General features: G+C 37.8%; 1 protein-coding gene across 3 annotated transcripts in view; it reads right to left on the reverse strand.

The window, feature by feature from the left end:
• The window catches only part of AMMECR1 (AMMECR nuclear protein 1), a 232883-nt gene that overhangs the window by 18484 nt on the left and 188939 nt on the right, over positions 1–25460 (reverse strand). For all 3 annotated transcript variants that reach the window (XM_035711827.2, XM_049107369.1, XM_025431437.3), the window contains one exon: positions 4386–4500. In XM_035711827.2, coding sequence (XP_035567720.1) covers positions 4386–4500 — 115 coding nt within the window. The remainder of the gene's footprint in view (positions 1–4385; positions 4501–25460) is intronic.

Raw genomic sequence — 25460 nt, forward strand, 5'->3', positions numbered from 1 at the left:
TAAGTTTTTGTGTTCAAACGCAAGGCAGGTCACTTCAGAGGTCATCCTAGGGGAGCAATATCCCTCATGGAACATCCATTTTAGCCCTGCAGGTAGATATTTCAATTTATCAGTTAACGGATTTTTCCCCCCAAATCATTCAACTCTTCATCCTTCTCATACCTATCAAGATGAGAAGTGGATCATGATGGGGTGATAAGCAATTCTTAGAAGGGTGGGTGGGGCCAGTGTTCTAATTTGTCTTTATGGTCTCTGTGGATGGTTTTGCTGTTTTTAGACACCACCCAGAGTCCTTGATAGGCTACCCATAGACACTCATTTTACATGCTATCATTATTATGTCGAGGGACTATAACATGGAGGCATTACTGATCATTCTGCCAATTCAACACTGAATTGAATGAAACTAATTATTGTGAAACCATTTATCAAACATTCCTCACATTTTCAAAGAGAAGCATTCTAGCCTCTAAAACAAAGTCTGATTGCTGTAAATCCTACCTTCCTACTAACTTCCATTATAAAATTAGAGACATGTTACCAAAAGAGAGGTCCCAAACAGGTTCAGTTAAAAACCTTGAAGAGAAGAGACAGTAGCCAGCCCTGTGACAGTTCACTTATTCACCGATCATTTGAAAATTAGGTGGCTATGACCACTGGTCATATCCCTCACCTTCATGACCACGGGGATGTCTCTCCTGTTACCAAAGTTACTCACCTCTAGACTTTGTCCTCTTCTGCTTTGATCTGGGCATTTTTGCCCCTTTTATTAGGAATTCTATTGCAGTAACACGTTTCACCAGTGGGGGTCAACTCTCAAACTGTACTTCTGTCAGAAAAGCCCTATGAGAGAGGCTTCTGCTTATATAAAACATACTCATTACTGATCTCGGACTTAAAAATTCTCTATTAAAATTCTGTCATCGTCTTCTGTTTCCTCCCTGTGGCATCAATTTATACAGCAGCACTGTGCATTTCAAGTTAAATTTAGATACTTATGGTGAATAGGATATTTCATTATTGGAAGAAAAGTTGTACCTATTTTGACAATCTGAAATTTCTCAAAGTGAAATGTATCCTTTCATAATATAGATGGACCCCCTTGTAAAGGAAATTTGCAACATGAATCATTAACTTAGAAAGATAAACCATAAGCAAAGACTTTCCCACAATCCTTTTTAATAATGACTGTATATTCAATATGATCTCAGTTACATGAACAAATATATATATTCATTGATACAAAGACACAGAAAAATACTTTAAAGAATATTCCCAAAACATTAACAGTAGTTATCTCAGAATGGTGTAATTACAAATGGCTTGCCTTTTGAAATATTTTTTGAATTTTCAAAGTTTTCTTCTTCAACAAATTAACACTATACTATTATAGACAATAGGTTTAAATATATATATATATATATATGCATATATGCCTTTTATTGTGGTAAAATACGCATATAAAATTTACCATTTTAACCATTTTAAAGTATACAATTGAGTGGCATCAAGTACATTTGCAATGTTGTACAACATCCAGTTCCATAACATTTTTATCACCTCGAGTGGAAATCCTGTACCCATTAAAAGCAGTCACTTCTCATTCAGTCCCTCCCTCAGGCCCCTGGCCACCACGAACACACTGTCTATCTCTGTGGATGTGCTCATTCGCCATATTTTCACATAAACAGAATCATACAGTATATGGCCTTTTGTGCCTGGCTTCTTTCACTTAGCATAATGTTTTCAAGGCTCATCCATGTGTCACCACTTCATTTCTTTTCATGGTTGCACAATATTCCATTGTATGGATATCCCAAATTTGGTTTTCTCCATTTATCTGTTGAGAGGCATTTGGGTCATTTCTATCTTTTGGCTATTATGAATAGTGCTGCTATAAACATTTGTGTACAAATTTTTGTTTCGACATCTGATTTCATTTCTTTGGGGTCTATACCTAGGAGTGGAAATTCCTTGACATACACTTTTTTAAAAATGCTTTTAATTCTACTTTGGCATTCTGTGTTTCAAGTAACCAATGCTTTTTCAGAAATATTAAGGATGACCCTTATGATATCATCCCCACAATAATACCATTCCGTTTGTAATCATTAACTATGGTATATCTTTTTAAAGCCCAAATCATATTCTTTGTATTTAAAAAATCCAATTTTTACTCTTACTCTTTGGGAACAAATTTTTCTTATGCCAGATACTTCCAACTATGAAGAACTAACTGAAAAGGACAGTCTTTCCCTCTTAGCATAGCCATTCTGGCAGTATCTAATTCACTTTCAAATACTTGTATGTTAAAAGTACAAAAATACATGTATTTTTTTGTTGTTGTTACTTTAGCCAGAAAGCATCATTAAATAGACATCAATATTTAAGCCTCGGGAATGTATTAAATATGTAATATACAAGGTATGAGGGTTAATTTTAGCTATAGACAGTGCTTGAAGTGGGGTAGATGATGGTGTACTCTGTGCTTGCTCATATTTATTTAACTACTATTGGATTCTCCCATTTTTCTTTCCCTCCAAATACATGCATACATATTTTTTAAATATACTTTCATGTACATGCCACACATGCATGCAGCTACACATGTGCAAGCCCACACACACCACAACTGTACTTCCAACTCAGTGGTGGCAAGTTAGAGTAGGCATATTTTTGTAGCTTGGTCATCCCTAGATTTCAGGCCTTTCCACCTGTTATGCCCCCCCCCCACTCTACCCCCATCACACACATGGCACCCTGCAATACAGAAAGCAGAAATAAAATTCTAGCTAGAGAAGAAGCCTCAAAACATAAAAAGAACCACTCAAATTTGAATACTTGTTAATAAGGGATATAATTTGGGATCATTTAAAACTAAAATACTGAGGAATGTTTCTATGATACTGATAGACTTCACTTTAAGAAAAATTCAAATAGGTGAACAATGAACTTATAGAAAACAATCAGGAAATTTTAATTCTGTGAAGGTTTTTACACAACCCAACTTCAGTAGGATCAACACTTAATTAATTTTATTTTTCCCCTTAAAAAAACCCTGAATGCCTATGTATTCTGAGAATACTCCAAAAAACCCTGACATACTACAAAACTCAGGAGGAAATCTTTTATCCTACTCTCTATAGAATGTTTTTTAAAGCTCTGGCCTAACAACAGTAATTTATATTGTAGAGATTTTTTTTCCAATGAAGGTTAAGAACTTTATAAATGTCTTATTCTGTATGTGGAAAGCTAACTGGCAGCAGAATAAGTTGTCCAAAGTCTCACAAGGAATCTGAGTAACTCCAAAAATAAAATTCAAGTCCAATTAATCATCAAGATGGTAGTCTGTCCACAAGGTAAAATATCTCAGTTACATGGGAGGTAGTCATTCTAAAAAGTCAATAGAATTAAAACATGTTATACCATAAAGATCCAGTCATGTTACTTATGAGTGTTTATGTGAGAGATGCTAAGTGCATCACTGAATCCCCATTGTTTCATTCTTGTACTTTTTTCTTTATGCTTTGAGTATACTTCTTTTCTCTGCTATTAGACTGAAGGATGATTCATGGTGGAGAGCAAATCTTAGGACTTTTGTATATGTGGCACAGTGCCTCAAATACAGTAGGCATTCAGTGACATATGCACTATTATGTGTGAAATTTCATAAACACACGCTCAGCTATCTCCTCACAATGACCAAAACAAAATCATGGTGAGAACCTTTGAACTTCCTTAAAAACCCAACCCCACATACTAATGAATAAAAAATATGACAAATCTAGGCTACTTCAATCATGACAATGTTCAGAGATCATCATGATATAACCTTAATATTATTTGTTAGCATGGTTAAGTACACAAAATAAGGTAGCCAAGAATGAATGAACAAGATTTAACTGCAGTTAACAAACACTCTGATCTGTATCCACAGTCTGATTTCCCCTACTGGTGTATTATCCTAACTTTTTGGCTCCTTGCTTCTGAGATGTGTCCTCACAACACCCAATTGCTGGGTGGCAGTTACACTGAAGTACATCAGAATGGAAATAGAAGGAATAAATTCCGATCAGTCCTTCTTACTACTTATTAACAGCTTTTATGAGGGGCTGTGCTAAAGTAATAGGATAAAAATAAACAGCAAATTCAGTTTAAGGACAAAAATGACACATGGCACTTTGCCTTAAAAACAAAAACAAAAACAGAAAAAACCTCCTTCACTGTTATCTCATTGATCAGCTGTGAGGTTTATTTCTCCACCTTACTCTCCTCACCTGCACTACAATAGAGAATGGGCTGAAAGAGTTGCTTCCTGGATCTAATTTTTAACATTTACGCAGGAGTTACCTTCATTTCTCTTTCAAAAATGTCTATACTCTTACCTCCCAGTCCAAATAATCACAGACATCTTCAAAGTTAGTGAGAAGAGACACTGAGCAGAACAGCCGTGGCAGCTCATCCCTTGTCATTGGGGGGAAACGGCTATCTTTAAGGGCACTGTGGAAAACAAAGCAAATATTAAAGCAACTACTTGGTATGAAAAAGTCCCCCTTTCAAATGCAGACAATCATTTGAAAAAGGTAGGAGATTTTAAAAAAATCAGTAAGGTGACAAAGGCGTTAATAATCTGCAAATGTATTCAAGGGCCCCAGAGATTTTAGAAGTCAATTTATTTCATTCAATAGACTGTTTATTAGCCAATCCTGTGATCAAATGTAAAGCACGAATGATCAATTACACTTCCTGTAAGTCATTTCCTGGTCTACTTCCCTGTTACTTGGAGAATCTGAGAATACTTTACTTTTGAGAAGAATAAAACCTAGGCTAGTGGACATTTATGCAAAGACTTCTAGACCTAGGGCCGATGGAAAAAAATGTATATAGTTTTAAAAAAAAGTTCATACCAGGTTGGCCTTTTACCATAGAACAGCACTCAGAGTTCAAAAAAGACCAAAATTTCATTTTCTTCAAGCATAAGAAATCAAAGAAAATTTAAATAATCATGCAAATTACAGACTAAAAATACAAATATTTCAGGCCCCCCATAAAGGATAATTCAATATATGACTCAAAAATTGTGAAAGTACAGGAAATTGGGCTAATCTAGAAATAAAAGTATGATTAGGAGACCATTAATCACATCAATGGATTTCTGAGTACAACTCTGATTGGATCCTGTAATCAAGGGAAATATACTACAGTGCCAAATTCTAGAAAAACCCCTACTATAAAGGACAAAGATGTTGGAAGACCATAATTCTTCCTGCAATGGAAGAACAGACAGAAAATACATAGACACACACACTCACACAGGCACAGTACATTTCTTGTACTTTTAAAAGAAAACACTTCCTGGTCAAGAAAAACAAACATACCTCTGATTACACTTTATACTAATGGCACTACTGGCATTTGCACCATCAATCTTCAAATTCAAATGTCCTATACAGCAGCCAGGCTTAGAAAATGTTTTCACAGATTAATCCTTAGAAGTTACAAACTTTAGAGCCTACAAACTGCCTGGGTTATAACAAAGTTCCATGGCCTTTAGAAATCATTCAATTCCTTTTTCAGTGACTCCCTCATTGCTGATTTTCTTTTTTCTTTTTTTCATTTTTCCATCCCTTCCTTTGCATTCTAAAACTCACCTATTGTATTGTACAAATAGAACACCTATGTGAGTACTTTCAATGCATTTTGGTGCTCATTCTATTCTACTCTGCAAAGGAAAATGCTTATAGAAAGATATGTTCTATATATAAAGTATAAATTTTTTCCCATACCAGGAGCCAAGATTAACCAAGAAAATCAGGACATCTGTGACAATTCATACTCTGAGAACAGCATTTGCCCATTTTATGATTTAACAATATAAATTTTACTACAGTTTGGCCTCTTTTATTTTCCTATTGGCAAATAAAGTTTTAAAAAGCATTTTCAAATTCTCATTCAAAGCCAAGATAAAGACATATATGTGTGTATATAACCAACACTCCCTTTCCTAACAAACACACATATTGAACAGAAATTCTAAAACAGAAGAATCCCATCCACAAAAACCAAAAGGCCAATCACACTTTCAGTCTTCTTGCTAAAAAGAAAAAAAGAGAGAGGGGGTAAAAGCCTTATATACATTGGAATAACATAAAATATAATTTTTTTGGATTATAGATTTTTATTGTGGTAAAATAACTATTTTTAAGGGTACAGTTCTGTGTAATTAAGTTCATTGATGGCTCACCACCATCCATCTCCAGAACTCTTAGCATATTGCACAACTGAAACATAGTATCCATCCAATACTAACGCCGGCTCCTCCTTCCTTCCAGCCTCTGGCAAAAATGTAATTTGCACACACTTTTCCAATTTCAAGTAATTAGGATAATATAGTCACTAATGTTTTTGATATATAATAGCTTATGGAGATGTAGTTGACACACCAATAAAATTCACCCATTAACATATACAATTTAATTTTTTTTAGCATATTCACAGAGTTACACAACCATCACCATCATTCTAATTTTAAAACATTTTGTCACACCAAAAAGAAGCCCCATACCCATTAACAGCCAGTCTCCATTTTTCCCTCCTTCCAGCTCCTCACAAGCATTACTCTCGGTCTATGGATTTGCCTATTCTGGATATTTCATAGCAGTGTAGTCCTACAAATATGGCTACACTGACTTTGAGCATAATGTTTTGGAGGTTTCATCCATGCTGTAGCATGTATCAATACTTCATCTTTTCAACTGCCTAATATTTCAATGGTGTGGCTCTATCACATTTTGTGATCTGTTGATCTGTTGAGAAACATTTGAGTTGTTTCCACTTTGGGACTACTATAAATAATGCAGCTATATTCATGCATGTATGAGTTTCTGTGTGGACATATGTATTCATTTCTCTTGGGTAGATACCTAAAAGCTGAATTGCTGGGTCATTTGGTAATTCTATGTTTAACTTTTTAAGGAACTGATAAACTATTTCCCACAGTGGCTGTACCATTCTACGTTGCCACCAGCAATGTGTGAGGGAGTTCCAATTTCTCCACATCCTTACCAACCCTTGATATTTTTTCCAACCTTTGATATTGTCTGCCTTTTAAATTATAGTGCTAAACTTCCTTTAATGAAGAGATTTATAAAAACCTCTCTCTCACTTTTACATTAAAACAATACACATCCTGAAGTTGCCAGACAGTTAATTTCTCAATGTTTGGAGGAAAGGTATTTTGTTTACTTTTTTCCCTAGCAAACCAAGGAAAGGTAAATTTTAGCTTAGTGCAATTCACACTATTTCAAATCAATGAAATTTTCAAGTACCTAAAATGTAACTCTCATGATACAGAGCCTTGTTGTTCAATCATTCTGGGCTTTAAAAAAAAAAAAAAAGGTTAGAACAATGAATAAGTGGGAGAATATTAACATGGTTAATAGGAGAAACTGACAATCCTGCCTCGCCATACCAGGACTCAAATGTATTAACTTCAAAACTGAAATAGTGAAGGTACATTAGTCATGATGGAAACAGTCTGATTTTACAGAAAGTCATTCAAACAAGATTTTTATTTCGGGCATTTTTTGGTAACTCTAACTTTTCATTAAATTCATGAGCATAGAAAAATTCCAAAAGGTAGGAAGCCCTCAGTATTTCTAAATGCAAATTCCTAGGGGGAAAGAACTAGCAAGGAAAGCCTAGCAAGTATTTCAGGGATTATAAAATAGACAAAAAATACAGCTAGAGACTGACCTCCAGAGCTGTTAGGTTGTTATGCATAGCTGATAAAAAAAAAAACAAGAGGATTCAGCCTCCCTTGGCCCTGCTCTCTTTAGCATATAGAATCTGCAATGTGGAAGCTGAAACTTTGGAGGGGCTATGCCATCCAGAGTTGGGAAGTGACTTGGTCAAGATGACCCAGCAAGTTAGTGACACAGGTGGGGATACAACACCAATTCTCTATTCTTTGACTCAAGCCCAAAAGACCTTCTAGGATCACACTTTTGTTGTCACCTTTGAATGGATTTGTCTTTTTTTTTTTTAATTTTAAAAGTAAATGCTTGCCTTACTTGGCAATTCTGATCTCATACCTGTAGTGCCTCTGCCTAAAGAAGATGGATAATAACTTAATAGCATTCATTAGTAGCCAAAGGGTAAAGATAGACTAGACTATCTGTCTAAGGAAAATCTACAGGAGCAGAAAGGATTTTAAAATATTAATATTATCCGTGGAAAACATTTTATACCAACGTGGTATCTGGCAATTTAAATTCTAGGCAGCCTAAGAAACTGACAAACAAGGAGATCTTGTATTAAATTTATATGACGTTCTCTTTCCTACAATAGGAAACCATGTTCTAATGTTTAAATATTGCTGAAGGGTGGGGGCGCCTGGGTGGCTCAATCAGCTGAGTGTCTGAGTCTTCATTTCGGCTCAGTTCACGAGCTTCATGATCTCAGGGCCGTAGGATCAAGCCCTCCTGTGTGGGGCTTTGTACTCACTGGGGAGTCTGCTAGGGATTCTCTCCCTCCCTCTCCCTTTGCCCCTCCCCCTTCTAAAAAATAATATAAATAAATAAATAAATAAATAAATAAATAAATAAATAAGACTGGGGGGACCTACTTACATACAAAAGCAGCCAGCTGCTCCCTCACCCATGTGATGGATGGGTAAGGTTTAAACAACAGTTTAATTCACATACCAAATTCAAATATATTCAATTCAAATTGGCACCTCACCAAGAATATATTTTACCTAATTGAAAAGCAACAATAACATCTGTCAAAGTTAATATCTAATGTTAAGTAGCTCTTTAATGAAAATGAACATTTAAAAAAGGGAATTAGGACTTTAGCTATCAAAGAATCAAAATTGGTGACAATGCCTGGAAACTATTAAAAAAAAAAAAACCCAGCTGAAAACAGACGAAACCTTAGCTCTTATAAGGCTCATCATAAATGATATAGCATGGAACAGCAATGATGTAAGTGAACCTAGCTGCTTTGCCATTTACTCACTCATTCCTTCATTTCTTCACTTTTTAAAACTTGGATGACTTTAATCAGTTAACCAGTGGAAAGTTACCAAACTGAGAAGGGCTTCAGGTTATAGGCCACCATTTTTCAGGACAAAGCAACAATTAAAACCAAAATTAAAAATCCCTTTTTGGGGAACATCTGGGTGGTTCAGTTGATTAAGTGTCCAACTCTTGATTTTGGCTTAGGTCATGATCGCAGGGACCTGGGATCAAGCTCTGCAATGGGCTCCCGATCAGGGCATAGTCGGCTTGAGATTCTCTCCTTCTCTCTCTCTCTCCCTCTGTTCCTCCCCCTTCCTGCATACTCTCTCTAAATCAGAAGATAAAATCTTTTTTAAAAAAAATCCCAGTTTAGATAGGTGAAGAAAAGCAAATCCAGCATCCATGAATCTAAAGTTTAAAAAAACAGTGTTTTTCATGAGAGGTTTCAATCATCTGGAAACTCTGCCATCCATCATCAGAGATTCTGGAACAGAATGTACACATGGCATGTCTGAATTCCAGAAACTTAGAATGCTAGAATCCTAAACCCAAATCTGAAAAATTATCCGTAACCTCTCCTTCACATTAAGTAGTGATTTTAGCTTCCCATTATGAAAAAAAAGGGGAGTATAAAACAGAATGCAAAACAGTGACCATTTATCAAACACAAGGGTAGAGAAGAGCAACAAAGGACATGACTACATTAGGTTAAGAAAGGAAGAAGAGGACCCTATTTTGGTGAGTGAGGGCAGTGATCCAGAAGGAAATTTTCAATTGTAAGCCAGATTTAAAATGTTCCATAATTGGGGGATGTTTTTCCCCCTTAGAGTAATAAATACAACCTACTCAGTGCTGGATGCATATAAACATTAAAATGTACTGATTTTAATATATATTTCAAAATGTGCAATATGATGGGGAGTTTATGGGGACTGGAGGAAAGAACTAAAGCATGGAGGGACGCCTGGGTGGCTCAGTGGTTGAGTGTCTTGCTTTGGCTCAGGTCCTGGGATCGAGTCCCGCATCAGGCTCCCCATGGGGAGCCTGCTTCTCCCTCTGCCTATGTCTCTGCCTCTCTCTTTCTGTCTCTCATGAATAAATAAATAAAATCTTTTTTTTTAAAAAAAGAACTAAGGCATGGAACAAAAGGAAGGGAAAGAGAGCAGGGGACAGAAAAAGAGGAAGGGCACAAATATGAAGAAATAAAAGATGGAGAGGAAGAGAAAACAAGAAATGAGAAAAGCAAGTGGGAGGCAAAAAGAAAAAGGGGAAAAATAGAGACACACTCACAAAAAGACAAAAAGAGAAAGCAAGGAAGAGTAAAGGTTAGGAGGGAGGGGGAGCAAAAGTGCAGTAGGTCCTGCAGATTTTCATATGTACTATTTGGCTCCTATCCTCTGGGATTAGGCTTTAGAGTGTTCTTGTCCACTGCCCTCTGACTAGCTTCAACTTCTTGAATTGCTCTAATCTCAAGCTCTTAAAAGCCTTTATTCTCAGAGAGCGTTACAGCTGCCCACCAGGAGGGAAGAATACTCCCTGGGCTGCACACTGTGATGACCATAGCAATATTGTCAAGAATCTGTGTCTTCACCAGGCAAGTTCTTACCTTGCCTTTAAATTGGGAGAATGGGTTGTGGGTCTGCTTTAATGGAGCACAATTAAGACTGGAAAATACAAGATGCACAAAGAAACAGATGGCTATGTGTTTAGTGTGGATGGCAGGTGTTCCTCATTTCCCTCCAAATAATGTCCACATAATGCTCTGTCTGCAGATTTTTCTTGATTTATTCTATCTTGCTTTTAGAAATGAACTACTAGGAACAGTTTTTGTTTTAATTATTTTTTTGGATGAAAAGCTACTGAGTATAATGAACATAATTTAATTTTCTCTTTATGACCCTGGTTCATCTTTTTTTATTGAAGTATAGTTGACAGGCAATATAATATTAGTTTAAGGTGTACAACATAGTGATTTGACATTTGTAAACACTGCAATGTCACCATAGTCAATCTAGTTAACATCTGTCACTATACAAAGTTACTACAATATTATTTACTATATGCCCCTTGCTGTATGTTACATCCCGCAACTCATTTTCTAACCGGAAATTTGCGCTTCTGGATCCTCTTCACCCATTTCACCCTTGCTCAACCCCCCACTCCCCTCTGGTAACCACCAAAATGTTCTCTGTTTCTATGATTCTGTGTTTTGTTTTGTTCGTTTTCATTTTGTTTCTTAGACTCCAGATATATGAAATCATACGGTATTTGTATTTCTCTCTCATAGCACTATACCCCTAAGGTTCATTCATGTTGCACAAATGGTAAGATTTCATTCTTTTTAAGATTTTGTTCTTTTTATGGTTGAGTAGTATTCGTGTGTGTGTGTGTGTGTGTGTGTGTGTGTGTGTGTGTGACATCTTCCTAATTTATTCATCCATTGATAGATACTTACTTAGGATGTTTCCCTATCTTGGCTATTGTAAATAGTGTTGCAATGAACATAGGGGTGCATATATCTTTTTGAATTAGTGTTTCTATTTTCTTCAGATAGGTATCCAGTAGTAGAGGGATGCCTGGGTAGCTCACTGGTTGAGTGTCTGTCCTCAACTTGGAGAGTGATCCCAGGGTTCTAGTATCAAGTCTTCCATTGGGCTCCCTGCAGTAAGCCTGCTTCTCCCTCTGCCTATGTCTCTGTCTCTGTGTCTCTCATAAATAAATAAATAAATAAATAAATAAATAAATAAATAAATAAAATCTTTAAAAAAATGAAAGATACCCAGTAGTAGAATTGCTGGATCACATGGTAACTACTTTTAAATATTTGAGGAACTTCCATACTGCTTTCCATAATGTCTACACCAATGTACATTCCCATCAACAGTGCCCAAGGGTTCCTTTTGCTACACATCTTCACAAACATATATTATTTCTTGGCTTTTAAAATGTTTTTTTGATAAGAGCCATTCTGATAGGTGTAAGGTGATATCTCATTATGGTTGTAATTTGCATCCCCCCGATGATTAGTGATGCAGGGCATCTTTTCTTTTCTTTTTTTTTTTTTAAGATTTTTATTCATTTACCCATAACAGACACAGAGAGAGAGAGAGAGAGAGAGAGAGAGGCAGAGAGTGAAGCAGGTTCCATGCAGGGCGCCCGACGCAGGACTCGATCCCGAGTCTCCAGGATCATGCCCCAGGCTGAAGGCGGCACTAAACCGCTGAGCCACCGGGGCTGCCCTAGGGCATCTTTTCATGTCTTTTGGTCATGTGTACACCTTCTTTGGGAAAATGTATATTCATATCCTCCGTTCATTCCTTAAAAGGACATTTGTGGTTGTATTGTGTTGTATCAAGTTCTTTATATATTTTGGATATTAACCCTTTATCAGATATATGGTTTGCAAATTTCTTTCCCCGTTCAGTAGGTTGCCTTTTTGTTTTGTTGATGCTTTCTTTTGCTGTGCAGGAGCTTTTGATATAGTCCCATTTGTTTATTTTTGCCTTTGCTTCCCTTGCTTTTGGAGTCAGAGCCAAAAAACAAACCCCATCACTAAGACTGATGTTAGAGAGCTTACCACCTATGTTTTCTTCTAGAAGTTTCATGGTTTCAGGTCTTATATTCAAGTCTTTAATTTATTTTGAATTAATTTCCATAAATGGTATAAGATATTGGTCCAGTTTCATCCTTTTGCATGTGACTGTCATGTTTCCCCAACGCCATTTATTGAAGACACTGTCCTTTCCCCATTGTATATTCTTGCCTCCTTTGTCATAGATTACCATACATGCACGAGTTTATTTCTGGGTTCTCTATTCTGTTCCATTGATCTTTGTGTCTGTTTTTATGCTAACACCATACTGTTTTAATTACTATGACTTTGTGGTATAGTTTGAAATCTCGGAGCGTGATACCTCTGGCTTTGTTTTTCTTCCTCAAAACTATTTTGGCTACTCAGGGTTTTCTGTAGTTTCATATAAACTTTAGAATGATTCTAGTTCTGTGAAAAATGCCATTGGAAGTTTGATAAGAATTGCATTGAATCTGAAGATTGCTTTGGCTTGTATGGGCATTTTAACAACATTAAATCTTCCAATCTATGAGCACTCCTTCTTTGTGTCTTTTTCAACTTCTTTCATTAATGTTTTATGGTTTTTAGTGCACAGGTCTTTCACCTCCTTGGTTAAATTTATTCCTAAGTATTTTATTCTTTTTGATATGATCATAAATGAGATTGGTGTTTTTTAAAGATTTTATTTATTTATTCATGAGAGACACAGAGAGAGAGAGAAGCAGAGACACAGGCAGAGCAAGAAGCAGGCTCCATGCAGGGAGCCTGATGTGGGAATCGATCCTGGGACTCCAGAATCAGGCCCTGGGCCAAAGGCAGGCACTAAACCACTGAGCCACCCAGGGATCCCCTTGATTTATCTTTCTGATAGCTTGTTATGAGTGTACAGAAACAGAACCAATTTTTGCATATTAAGTTTGTATTCTGCAACTTCATGGAATTCACTTCTTACTTCTAACTGTTTTTGTTGTGGAATCTTTTGGATTTTCTATATACAGTATCATGTTATCTGCAAATAGTGACAGCTTTACTTATTCCTTTCCAATTTGTATGCCTTTTATTTCTTTCTCTTGTTGAATTGCTGTAGCTAGGATTTCCAATACTGTGTTGATAAAAATGGGTAGAGTAGGCATCCTTGACTTGTTCCTGATCTTAGAGGGAAAGCTTTCAGCTTTTCACCATTGAGTATTATATTAGCTGAGGTCTGTCAGATACGGACTTTATTACATTGAGGGTATGCTTCCTCTATGCCCGTTTTGTTGAGGCTTTATTATAAATGGATGCTAAACTTTGTCAAATGCTTTTTCTGCATCTTTTGAGATAATCATGTTTTTCATCTTTCACCCTGTTAATGTGGTATATTATACTGATTTGCAGATGTTGAATTGGAATAAATCCCACTTGATTATGGTATAGGATTATTTCAACATACTGCTATATTCAGTTTGCTAATATTTTGTTAAGGATTTTTTATACCTATGTTCATCATGTTCATCAGGGATATTAGCCTGGAATTCTTTTTGGGGGTGTCCTTGTCTTGTTTTGGTATCGGGGTAATCCTGGCCTCATAAAATGAGTTTGGAAACATTTCTTCCTTTTCAATTTCTGGAAGAGTCTGAGGAGGTCAGATATTAAATTTTCTTTGAATGTTTGGTAGAATTCACCAGTGAAGCTGCCTGCTCCTACACTTGATTTGTTGGGAGGGTTTTGATTACTGGTTTGATCTCCTTACTTGTAATCTAGGAATCTGTCTATTCAGATGTCCTAGTTTTTCATGATTCCACCCTAGAAGATTATACATTTCTAGGAATTGATCCATTTCTTCTAGATCGTCCAGCTTATTGGTATATACTTGTTTATAGCAGTCTCTTGGGGTCCTTTGTATTTCTGTGGTATGTTGTAATTCCTCTTTTGCTTCTGATTTTATTTATCTGAGCTCTTTTTTTTTCTTGGTGAGTCCAGCTAAAAGTTTTCCAATTTTGATTTTTCAAAGAAGCACCTCTTAGTTTCACTGACCTTTCTTATTGTCTCTTTGTCTGTTTCATTTATTTCTGCTCTGATCTTTATTATTTCCTTCCTTCTACTGACTTTGGGCTTCCTTTGTTTTTCTTTTTCTAGTTCTTTTAGGTGTAATTAAATTATTTACTTTGAGACTTCTTATATATTTTTGATGTAGCCCTGTACAGCCATAAACTTCCCTCTTAGAACTGCTTTTGCTGCATTTCATAGACTTTGGTATGTTGCATTTCTATTTTCATGTAATAGTCAAGACCTTGTATCCTGGAGTCAGATATACCTGCATGTGGATCCTGGCTCCATTGATTACTAGCTGTGTGACATCTGTGCAAGTCTCTTAACCTTATAAGCCTTAATTTCATCATCTATAAAATGGGGGTGATAATACTACAGAGCTACTGTGACGAGTAAATAAAATAATACCTGCATAATTACCTCGTATACACTATGTTCAATAAGTAGTGGATGTCAAAGAACTTTCACTGTAAGTTATGTCTACAGAACTGTCCCTATATCATAGCTTGGGGAAAAGAAAGGGAACCCCAAGAATAAGAATGACTCTTCAACATTGATACAGGGGAATCTAAACAAGTTATCTTCTCTAGGAATTAAATGAGGCCATCTCAAGGGATAATGGTTACTCTTCCAGGTATGGTCTTTTTGAGGAGCCTTAATTTGATTTTCCTTCATTTTCAAAATATATTAAGTACCTACCATATGCTTTTTATCATGTCAAGAGCCATGAGGATATAAGAAAAGATTAAAAAATAATATATGGGTATGTATAAAAGACTTATTAAAGGGATGCCTGGGTGGCTCAGCAGTTGAGTGTCTGCTTTCGGCTCAGGGTGTAATCCTGGGGTCCGAGGATTGAGTCCCACATTGGGCTCCCCGCGGGGAGCCCGCTTCTCTCTCTGCCTATGTGTCTCTGCCTCTCTCCCTCTCTCTCTCTCTCTCTCTCTATTTCTGTCTCTCATGAATAAATAAATAAAATCTTTTTAAAAAAGACTTATTAAATCACATGCAATGGGAATACTGAAAGGAATAGTCAGACAAGGTTTGTTTCTTTTCTGAAAAGGTCTGTTTTACCCTCTCTGCTATTGGTTTACTGGTTACGATGGGACCCAGAATTATAGGTAAATTTATAGAAATGAAATGTATACACACTTTTTTTTTTTGGTTAACCAATCTACTATGTCAAGTAAGGTGCTTTTTCATCAAGAATTTCTATTATCCTACAGGCATGCCTTCATATGTTGCTTTGTAACAGTGTTCCTGAACTAGATTTTAAAAATCTCCAGGGCAAGGATTGGTCTTTTACTTTCATACAAGAAATGTTTACTAAGAAATGCAGTTCCCTGAATTGTGATCAGTTTATCTTCAATGGATTTAAACACATTATTATTTATCATAATGCTTGTGCTACATCAAAATTCCTAGGAACAAAACAAGACAAAACACTTTCTAAGCAACAACACAGAATGAGGAATGTTTTCCTCATCTAAACCACTGGTTTAGAGGTTTTTATTCTTGTCAGTAAAGAAAGTTTGGTCGCATACCCCGAATATGTATATTTATTTATAAAGTGTATACATGTACTACTATCACTAGCTAATATATCCAAAGTACAATATATATTTGAGTAAGCTTTGGTGTTAAAGATAGCATGTATAAATACGTATTTTCAGTAACATTCTCGGTCATTTTTTTCTTATTTAGGGGCTGACATCTTGTCAGGTCTCATTAGATTATCTTCATATTTACTTTATAACTCGTCCAAACAAGTTATAACTTGCAGAAGTGTCAGCTAGCTCACCATGTTCTTGTCTTTGACTTGTCTATATCATTACTATATCACCAATCCATCATTCCTGTGCAGGAATTTTCTTAAGCCACTAGTCCATCCTGCATGGATCAGCTTTAGCTAACTTATAAACAATGGTCATATGGCTTCAGAAGACTCCTACAAAGAAACCGCAGGTCAAATACTAAGAACCATGAATCCACTTAACCAGATGCATGTAAACTGAAATCCACTGCAATATGCTAAAAGCGAATGAAAGGAGGATGCCACTATCAATTTCCATCAAATCATGGATCTCATATATTCCTCAAGATCCCTCATTTAGAATGTGACAGTGACTTTCAGATGTAGACCTAATGAGGGCACCAGGGCCAGTCCATACATCAAATATCTGTGGAGTTTAAGTACTTTCTTATATTTTAGATAAAAAGATCATAAATCGAATTTTTTTCTTCTCACCCTGCAATGGATCATCTAGGTACACCCCTTTTTGGAGACTGCAAATCTAAATTCTAGGAGACTGGTTCTAATAGGTACATGGTTCTAAGAGTTACTGGTTCTAAGAAATAAATCTAGATACGTGATACTATGAGCAAAAACAGCTTTAAATACAAAAAAGCCAATATCTGTTGAGGAGCTACACGAGCTAATCATGACTTGCTAGATGAGCCAGGTGCTATAAATGTATTACCTTGCTGGAGTCCTCAAAACCACCCCGTTTATAGATGAGGAAACTGAGATTCCCTGAGTTCAGTGAAATTAAGCAACTTGCCAAGGATCATAAAAATAGGTAACTGAGTTGACATCTGAACTCAATAGGGCTGCCTACTTCTGGAACCCCTTCTCTTTTCATGTTACCACTTCTAGAATATTAGCAAATCAACATAAATGTATGCATACACATGTAATCAGTTTTAAGGAAAATTTCTCCAATGAATGCTGCTTCCCCTGGGGTTTCACCAAACGCTTTGGGTTCTAAGGGTGAGCAGGTTCTGAAACTCAGATAAGTGGTACATTTTTTTTAGTCAGAGTATTCGCTTGCTTTTGTTCTCTTGTTTTCTCCATTTAGATCTTGGTGATTCAGAGCTGCTGCCATTGAAAAACACGTTTCATCTCAATTTAATAAGCCCTATCAGTGAGACACTAAGCCTTCCCTTATTCTGAAGCCTTTCCCCAACTGGAAATTTCATCTGCTGAAAATCATAATAGCATTACCAAAGAACTAGTTTAGGACAGATCTAGACTACAGGCCTGTTTCAGACTTTTAACTTTGCTTTTCCAACCTGAATGAATATGCTCTCACCTTCTCACTACACATGCAATTTTTGTCCTCTCCTCCTTCCATGGGAATCAAAATCTAGAGAATAAACCCTGAACTGCAAAACATATACTGTCACTGTCCTTCACGTACCACGTTAGGGTGGTTTGGTCTTACCCTCTGGTTTACTGTCCTTTCTAAAACGATTGGCAGCCCTAAATGGTACAGGTGTGCTGGGAGCTAGCATGCTGGCTCTGCCTGTGGGGCCTCTGATGCTCTTAGATGTCACCGATGGAGGACTACCAGTAACCAAGTAGGAAAGTTCAGTCACTCTTAAGGATGGGGTACAAAGTATACTTATCAACTTGGTTATGCTGAGGAAGAGAGAGAGATGGAATCCAGCCCCTCCCCACTGCCCCTGAGATGTCTCATCTCTCTATTTTTCCATCATTATTTTTCTTCTCTTCCACCCCCCCCCCAACTCTGTCCCCCACCCTCTGGATGTTTTCCTCTCTTCTTTGCTCTTTTACATTAGTAGGGTAAGGAAGAAAGAACAGTAAAATGTCACAAGGAGGAGATGAAAGAAAGGAAACATCACACCAGGCCAGGGTGCAAGGCAACTGCAGGTTCTCATGCTCTGCCGTTCAGTCGAATTGATCCCCCTTCCTTTCGGTACTGGTTTTAATGTTATATCTCAGCTTTTGGGTAGTGGTTGGGGGACGGTGACAGAGAAAGGTACAGAGCCACTACTGGTTTCTCTCTAGGGTTTTGCTTTTTTTTTTTGGAGAGGAAACATCACAGTGTATTTTTCTATTATAAACCTAGTGTTTTGAAAAGCTTTCTTTTGTTTCTTTTTAAAAAATATTTTATTGAAATTCAATTTGCCAACATATAGTCTCTCTAACGTTTTAATGGTAACCCTGAAAAGCAGAAGGGGAAGAAAAGTCGAGTGCCTCAACTCCCGCACCACTTCAACAGGCAATGGTTATAGAATCAGTCCTTGATTTGTACAACTTCCAATGGCATATTTTTCTATAATGAAGTATAACTACAGATCTGCTTTTAAGGTTTCTGTAACTTGCCTTACACTGATTGAAATGGAATGATTTTCATTTTTATCACTGTGTGATACCTTTGGGGAAGGGTTTCAATCATTCCATCATCTTTGTTTTATACAATGCTTCATAGTTTCCAGAAGGTTTTCACATCTTTTAGCCTAGCTGGCCCTCACAACAGCCCCATGAAGTAGACAGAGCTCATGTTACATTACATCAGAAACCATAATAGGGTGATCCCTGGGTGGCGCAGTGGTTTAGCGCCTGCCCTTTGGCCCAGGGCGCTATCCTGGAGACCCGGGATCGAATCCCACGTCGGGCTCCCGGTGCATGGAGCCTGCTTCTCCCTCTGCCTGTGTCTCTGCCTCTCTCTCTCTCTGTGTGTGTGACTATCATCAATAAATAAAAAATTAAAAAAAAAGAAACCATAATAGGTGTCCTCCAAGAATAAAGCCCCCTATACTCATCGAGTCATCTGATGTCAGAGCTATAAGCATTCAGAGATCATCCAGTTTGCACTCTTGGTTTGACATGCAGGGGAACTAGAGCAGAAAGTGACTGTGCCCTGCATCTCCTGACTTCCCTCATCCCTCCTCCACTGACCTTTCACATATTTCTTGACCTACTCTATCTTAAGCCAATTTCACTCCAGAACACTCCATGTTCAGGGAGCAGAGAAGAAAATGATACCACAGGCACCAGGGAAGAGCTACAACAATAGGCAGTGAGCTTCCCAGAATAACCCCACACTGCCAGACACCTGGCACCTGTCCGCGTGCTGAAGCCATGCAAGATCCCGAAACTAAGCAGATCAGGGTGGGGAGCAGCAAAGTACCAACCCCAGTGGGGGTTGCAAATGCAGTCCTCACTAGTCCCCTCCTTTGCAATTTTAATTCATTCCCTCCCCATGTTACTTTATTCTTATATGCTAGGGGTCTCATTACGCTTTTTCTTTGCTCTTTTTTTTTGCCCTTGCAGTCCATCCATTATGTTCTACCAATTCTCTCTCATTGCTGAGCTACAGAGAAAGGAACATTCAACAGAAAAGTTACGTGTTTTTTTTTTTTTTAAATAGGGGCATTCCAGGTGGCTCAGCGGTTTGGCGCCACCTTCACAGGTCGTGATCCTGGAGACCAGGGATGGAGTCCCATGTTGGGCTCCCTGCATGGAACCTGCTTCTCCCTCTGCCTCTGTCTCTGCCTCTCTCTCTCTGTGTCTCTCATTAATAAATAAATATAATCTTTTTTTAAAAATAGGGCATTTAATGCCTTTTAATCAAGCTCCAACAATGAGAGAATCTGTCCCTGTTGTAAATGCCACTGGATGTTCTGGTTGTGTGTGTTTAAATATGTCAAATTATTATTTTTTTTTTTTCAAATTATTTTTTTTAAAGATTTATTTATTTTAGAAAAAAAGAGAGAGAATGAGAGCTCATGTGAGCAGATATGAGCAGGAAGAAGGGCAGAGGGAGAGAGAATCTCAGGCAGACTCCCAACTGAGCACCAAGCCTGACCCAGGGCTCGATCCCAGGACTCTGAGTTCATGACCTGAGCTGAAATCAAGAGTCAGCTGCTTAATCAACTGAGCCAGACAGGTGCCCCTAAATGTATCAAATTATAAACTGGTCAGGGCAAGATAATCTCAATGGCCACGTTCAAGTAAATATCACAATGCCATGCATAGATTGAGGACAAGGGGATATGTGGTTCTTGATGTCCTTGCTTAACTGCTCAGACTTTAATCCAACCTATCTTCCAATCCCTTAACATGAACAGATTTTCTTTTATTCCTTTCAACAAATGTGTTTAAAAGTGAACCTGATCAAAAGGAAAAGGATATTTTAGCTCTCCGTCTCTTGATTGTAGTTCTATCTTGATAAACCCGATTTTCAAAGGCAAAGAAAAACTCTACTTGTATAGTTTTCCATCCTCTCACCAGTAAACATTACTTAATTTTCCTATTGAAAGGGTCCTACGCTGATTTTGTTTCCAGGAGAGAAGCACTTGGGGTAATAAAATATGTTGGCAAAGCTTTGCGATACACTGCTGAAATCATGACAATTGCGGATTCTGTACTACAGTGCATACGTATTAGGGAAACCACACTAGATACAAAAAGGAAATGGCATCATTTGAGGATGGAAAAAATGCAATGGATAAAAGCCATGCAATTCAAATTACAGTCATGTGACAAGAGCGCTGTCCCCCACAGCAGCAGAACTTGCCACGACTGAGTGGCAGTCCTAATGATTACTGGTGGAAGAGAATATCTATGAATGCAACTTAATTAAGTCAGCAAATATTTATTCAGTGCCTGCTATGTGCCAAGCAGACTTAGACAACCAACATGGACATGGTATGTTCAATTGCAGATCTGTGGGACACCTTACCTCAAAGAAGTTTTATTATACTACCTTGGCACAACTGACACTTATATGCACAACCCAGAACACCTAATGACAAGGACAAATCTCGTACAATAAGTCACATTTTAGAGATGTAAAACAAACAGAAAAGAGGGGGGCACCTAAATTTGCAAGGCCTTACTCCTTCTGGCTTTACAGATAATCATCCTGTTTGTGGAAAATCTACTAGGCTAATAAGAAAAGCCCTATAGAATGCAATGGCGAAGTTTTTTACTCTTTCATACCCATGTGTGTGTTATAACATCGTTAGACTGTGAGCTCCATGAGTATGGTGACTATGCTCATTTTTGCTCACCACTGTATAACTGGTGCCTAGCGTTCAATAGCTGCTGAGTAAATATTTAATGAGTGAAAAGAAAGCATATAGGAAGGTAGTCTCAAATTTAATATACATTTACCGGTAATATAATAAACATTAGATAACCCTACTGCTTTTACTTTATTAAATAGCCAACATTGCCCCATACACTGAATAGCCTTTTATTCATCAACTGAACAACTGTCCACTGAAGTGTGTTTTCCCCTGTTGGACGGCTATTAAATGCTGTTCATTTAGGTGGTAACTGGCCCTTTTAGCCCTTAGTTAAATTACTGTGCATTCACAGTGCAGTACAGTTTGGCAACATTTTTCCATCCCAAACTCACAGACTGCTATAAATAGATAATAATCCACTTCCATGATAGAGTTAAAGAGTTACCTTGATCTCATGGGCCTTTTTTCCCCCAAGGAAAACACAGATACTTTGCATCCTGAAGGAGCTCAATGGCCTCTTATGTTTGTGGGGTTATTCTTACTATTTTGTTGTAGTTTGAAACATATAGGGACCCATATTACCAGTCTATTCTTACACTTTTCACACCTTCTTATAAAAGAACATCTTACGAAATGGATGAATCAGGAGTCAGCAAAGGCAGGCACAGAAAAAAAGAGGCACAAGGTAACAGTCTCTCTAAAAGAACACAGGCCTCAAGGAAATCAGACACAAAAAATCCTTTACAAAGTCCTCTGCCCACTCTTTGGGTTCTCTGGGCGATCTCAGGAGAGTGAGCATCCAAAGTAAAACAGGAGACTTGATGGAGATCAATCCTCTGAAGCCATGAGAATGATCTGGTGGGAGAGGAGCTACCTCTGGGGAAGACCAGTTGACCCGTCTCTGGTGGGGCTGTTGGAGTATTTGTCAACTACGAGGATCTACAACTTACCAGGCTGGCAGGGGTTAAAGTATTAGTATGCACCAGGACACATTCTCTCAATCACATTAGACTTTTAAATTCCCAGGTCTGGTTTGCCTTTTACAAGGAATAATATTGGTTTAGAATGCTGTTCAGAGCCTGCTCCACAAACCTGAGAGACCAGGTTACAACACCTCATTTTCCTTTGCTAGTGCCATGTCTTCTTCCTCCCCCATGTAACTAAAAGCCACTTCTTAAGACTTTGGCAAACAACATTAAGGAAACTGAGAGAATATTTTCTGTGGACTTAAAACTTTCCTGGAAATAATTATCAGTGATGGAAAGCAAACTCTCCATCACAGAATCAAATGTCATTAATTTGGGATCCCCTAATCCAAGATTTGTGCTAATTCAAACAGACCTAGGCAGACTGGAAAAGAAGGGTCTGCTAGGCTCAACAAATCAACTTTGTAATTAAGGTTGTGAGAGGAGTACGAGACTTGCTGAAAGAGAAACTATTTTCAGGACTTTAGAATTAGCCATCTCCGTGCACTGTAACATCATAATTATGATGAATCCTTTGTGCAGATGAAAAAGCAGCTCTCTGGAAGGCATCTACTTGGTAGTCCTCTGTTAGCCCGTTCTGAGCTATCTGTGTCCTTAAGACAAGCAAAACTCTTTATTTTTTATTTATTTATTTATTTATTTTTATTCTTTAAAACTCTTTAAAAATAAATGTTTCATTCATCCTTTATTGATCATGCTGGACTTCCTGCAATTATTTTGAATTAGGGAGCTTTTCTGTTCGATTCAGTGAGGCTCATTGCTCGCCTACAGTTATAATCACACTGAAGGACCTGTAAGTACAAATCTTATGGTGGGTCATAAATACTGAATCAGAAATACGTCTCAGCACTTGATAGGATGAGCACTGGGAGTTATACTATATGTTGGCAAATTGAATTTAAATAAAATTTTTTAAATTTTTTTTTAATTTTTTATTTATTTATGATAGTCACACACACACAGAGAGAGAGGCAGAGACATAGGCATAGGGAGAAGCAGGCTCCAAGCACCAGGAGCCCGACGTGGGATTCGATCCCGGGTCTCCAGGATCGCGCCCTGGGCCAAAGGCAGGCGCTAAACCGCTGCGCCACCCAGGGATCCCCTAAATAAAAATTTTTAAAAAAATAAATATGGTCCAGAGTTCCTGATTGAGTTCAATCACTTCCTACCTGATCGAAAGACGGAACAAACTTTTCATACCCTGGGTTACATCGAGCTCTAAAATGGGAGGGGGGCGGCAAAAAACAAGCCTACATCCCTGGGGTGATCGACGTACGTGCCAGAACAAACAAAATAAAAGGCAGAGCAACAACACTCTTGGGAAACCCGTAAGTTAAGTACTAAAGAGCCAATCACTGTGAGACAAATATCAAAGGAAAGCCCAACAAAGTAGCATCGCTGTCCAGAGGAACCATTCCTAGTGGTTGTTACTCTTCACACCTCCATATTGGTTTGCATTTGACTCCGTGGGCCTGGCCCACTGCCTCAGAGGCCTGGTTACCTTGTCATAAGGACACGTCTGACCACTCAGATGATATTGTAAACCCCGGGATTTGTACAGGTTTCCTGTAGGCCGAACGCACAGAACTAGCATGTCATGGGTGGCTAGTCCATCAATTTCACTTGGTTTGAGGTGGTAAGACTCCCTCTTTTCAGATGCAGAATGGTAAATTAGAACAATAAGGTTAAAGAAAAAAAAAAGAAGGCTCAAAGATTTCCAGTTTCTATAGAAACCTTGAAAATACCAGAACCACCAAATGTATTTGCTTAAGAAAATTCGGGACACTAAAATTGGTGGGGATCCCACAAGACTACTGAATCAAATAATCACAGGTCGATGTTTCAGAGCAAAATGCTAGCCAGTAGATTTTATGGGGGAAAGAAAAACCTGCAACGTGGTGTTGGGTGAGAAAGTCTGTACTTGTTTTTGCAAAGCAGGTCCCTCTTCATCTGTGATCATTGATCATCTGTGTCATTTCTGTATCATTGGTGATAACTGAGAGGAATAAGAGGGTCCACAGTCCAAAACTCATCTGCCAACTGGACACCAGAAGCTTGTGCCTCTTTTAAAATGAGAAATTTTGCTTTTTAAATTATGCCTGGCTTGGGTAAATATTTAAGATAGTAAGCAAACACAGCGCACAAACCAACTGCTGAGCAGGGTGAGACAGCCTGGGGTTGTTCCGTTTTGGGAGGGCTTTTCTATGGAAGATCATAAAAGGCATAATCTACACCTGGATAAAACCAGATTTTCTAAATATTAAGAAACAAATGTAGGGCAGCCTGGGTGGCTCAGCAGTTTAGTGCTGCCATCAGCCCAGGGCCTGATCCTGGAGACCCGGGATGGAGTCCCCCATCAGGCTCCCTGCATGAAGCCTGCTTCTCCCTCTGCCTGTATCTCTGCCTTTCTCTCTCTCTCTCTCTCTGCGTGTGTGTGTATCTCTCATGAATAAATAAATAAAATCTTTAAAAAAAAGAAACAAATGTAGTCATAACACAAAGCAGACACTTGTCTACGGTTTCACTACTTAATGCCAGACTATTGTAATACGTTAACATTTTTTAAAAGTTTGCAATCTTTTATTCGGGGGAAAAAACTTTTTTTTTTTTACTATGTCTACAACAGCAACCACCCTGTCATTTCCACTGAATTTCAGGGTATCTCTTCCTTTTGGAAAAGGCAAATGGACATCTGTACCTAGGGAAGCTTTTTTTTTCTTCCTAGGGAAGCATTTAAATCATCTTGTGGTATTTGCTGTTCATTTTCACTGCACTATATGAACATTGCTCCAAATGTAATGACCTGGGCTGATATCTGGAAATGTTATTTTCTTTGTTAATGGAAATTACTGCAAGAGGGGCTGGATTCTTCGACTCCAGGAAACTGCCTCCACAGGCAGCTCTGAGAATCAAGGCAAGTCAGGAAAGCCAAAGTATCACAGGGCACTCCTACACACATTTCAGAGGACCCCTTGGCTAGAATTACCCCAGTCTAAGTAAGAGTTTCAGAGTTAGAACATTGCTCAGCTACAATATAAAAACAACTCTTCTAAATTGGAATCATATTCA

Source organism: Canis lupus, chromosome X, assembly GCF_003254725.2.
Source record: "Canis lupus dingo isolate Sandy chromosome X, ASM325472v2, whole genome shotgun sequence".
In the NCBI taxonomy this organism is placed as follows: Eukaryota; Metazoa; Chordata; class Mammalia; order Carnivora; family Canidae; genus Canis; species Canis lupus.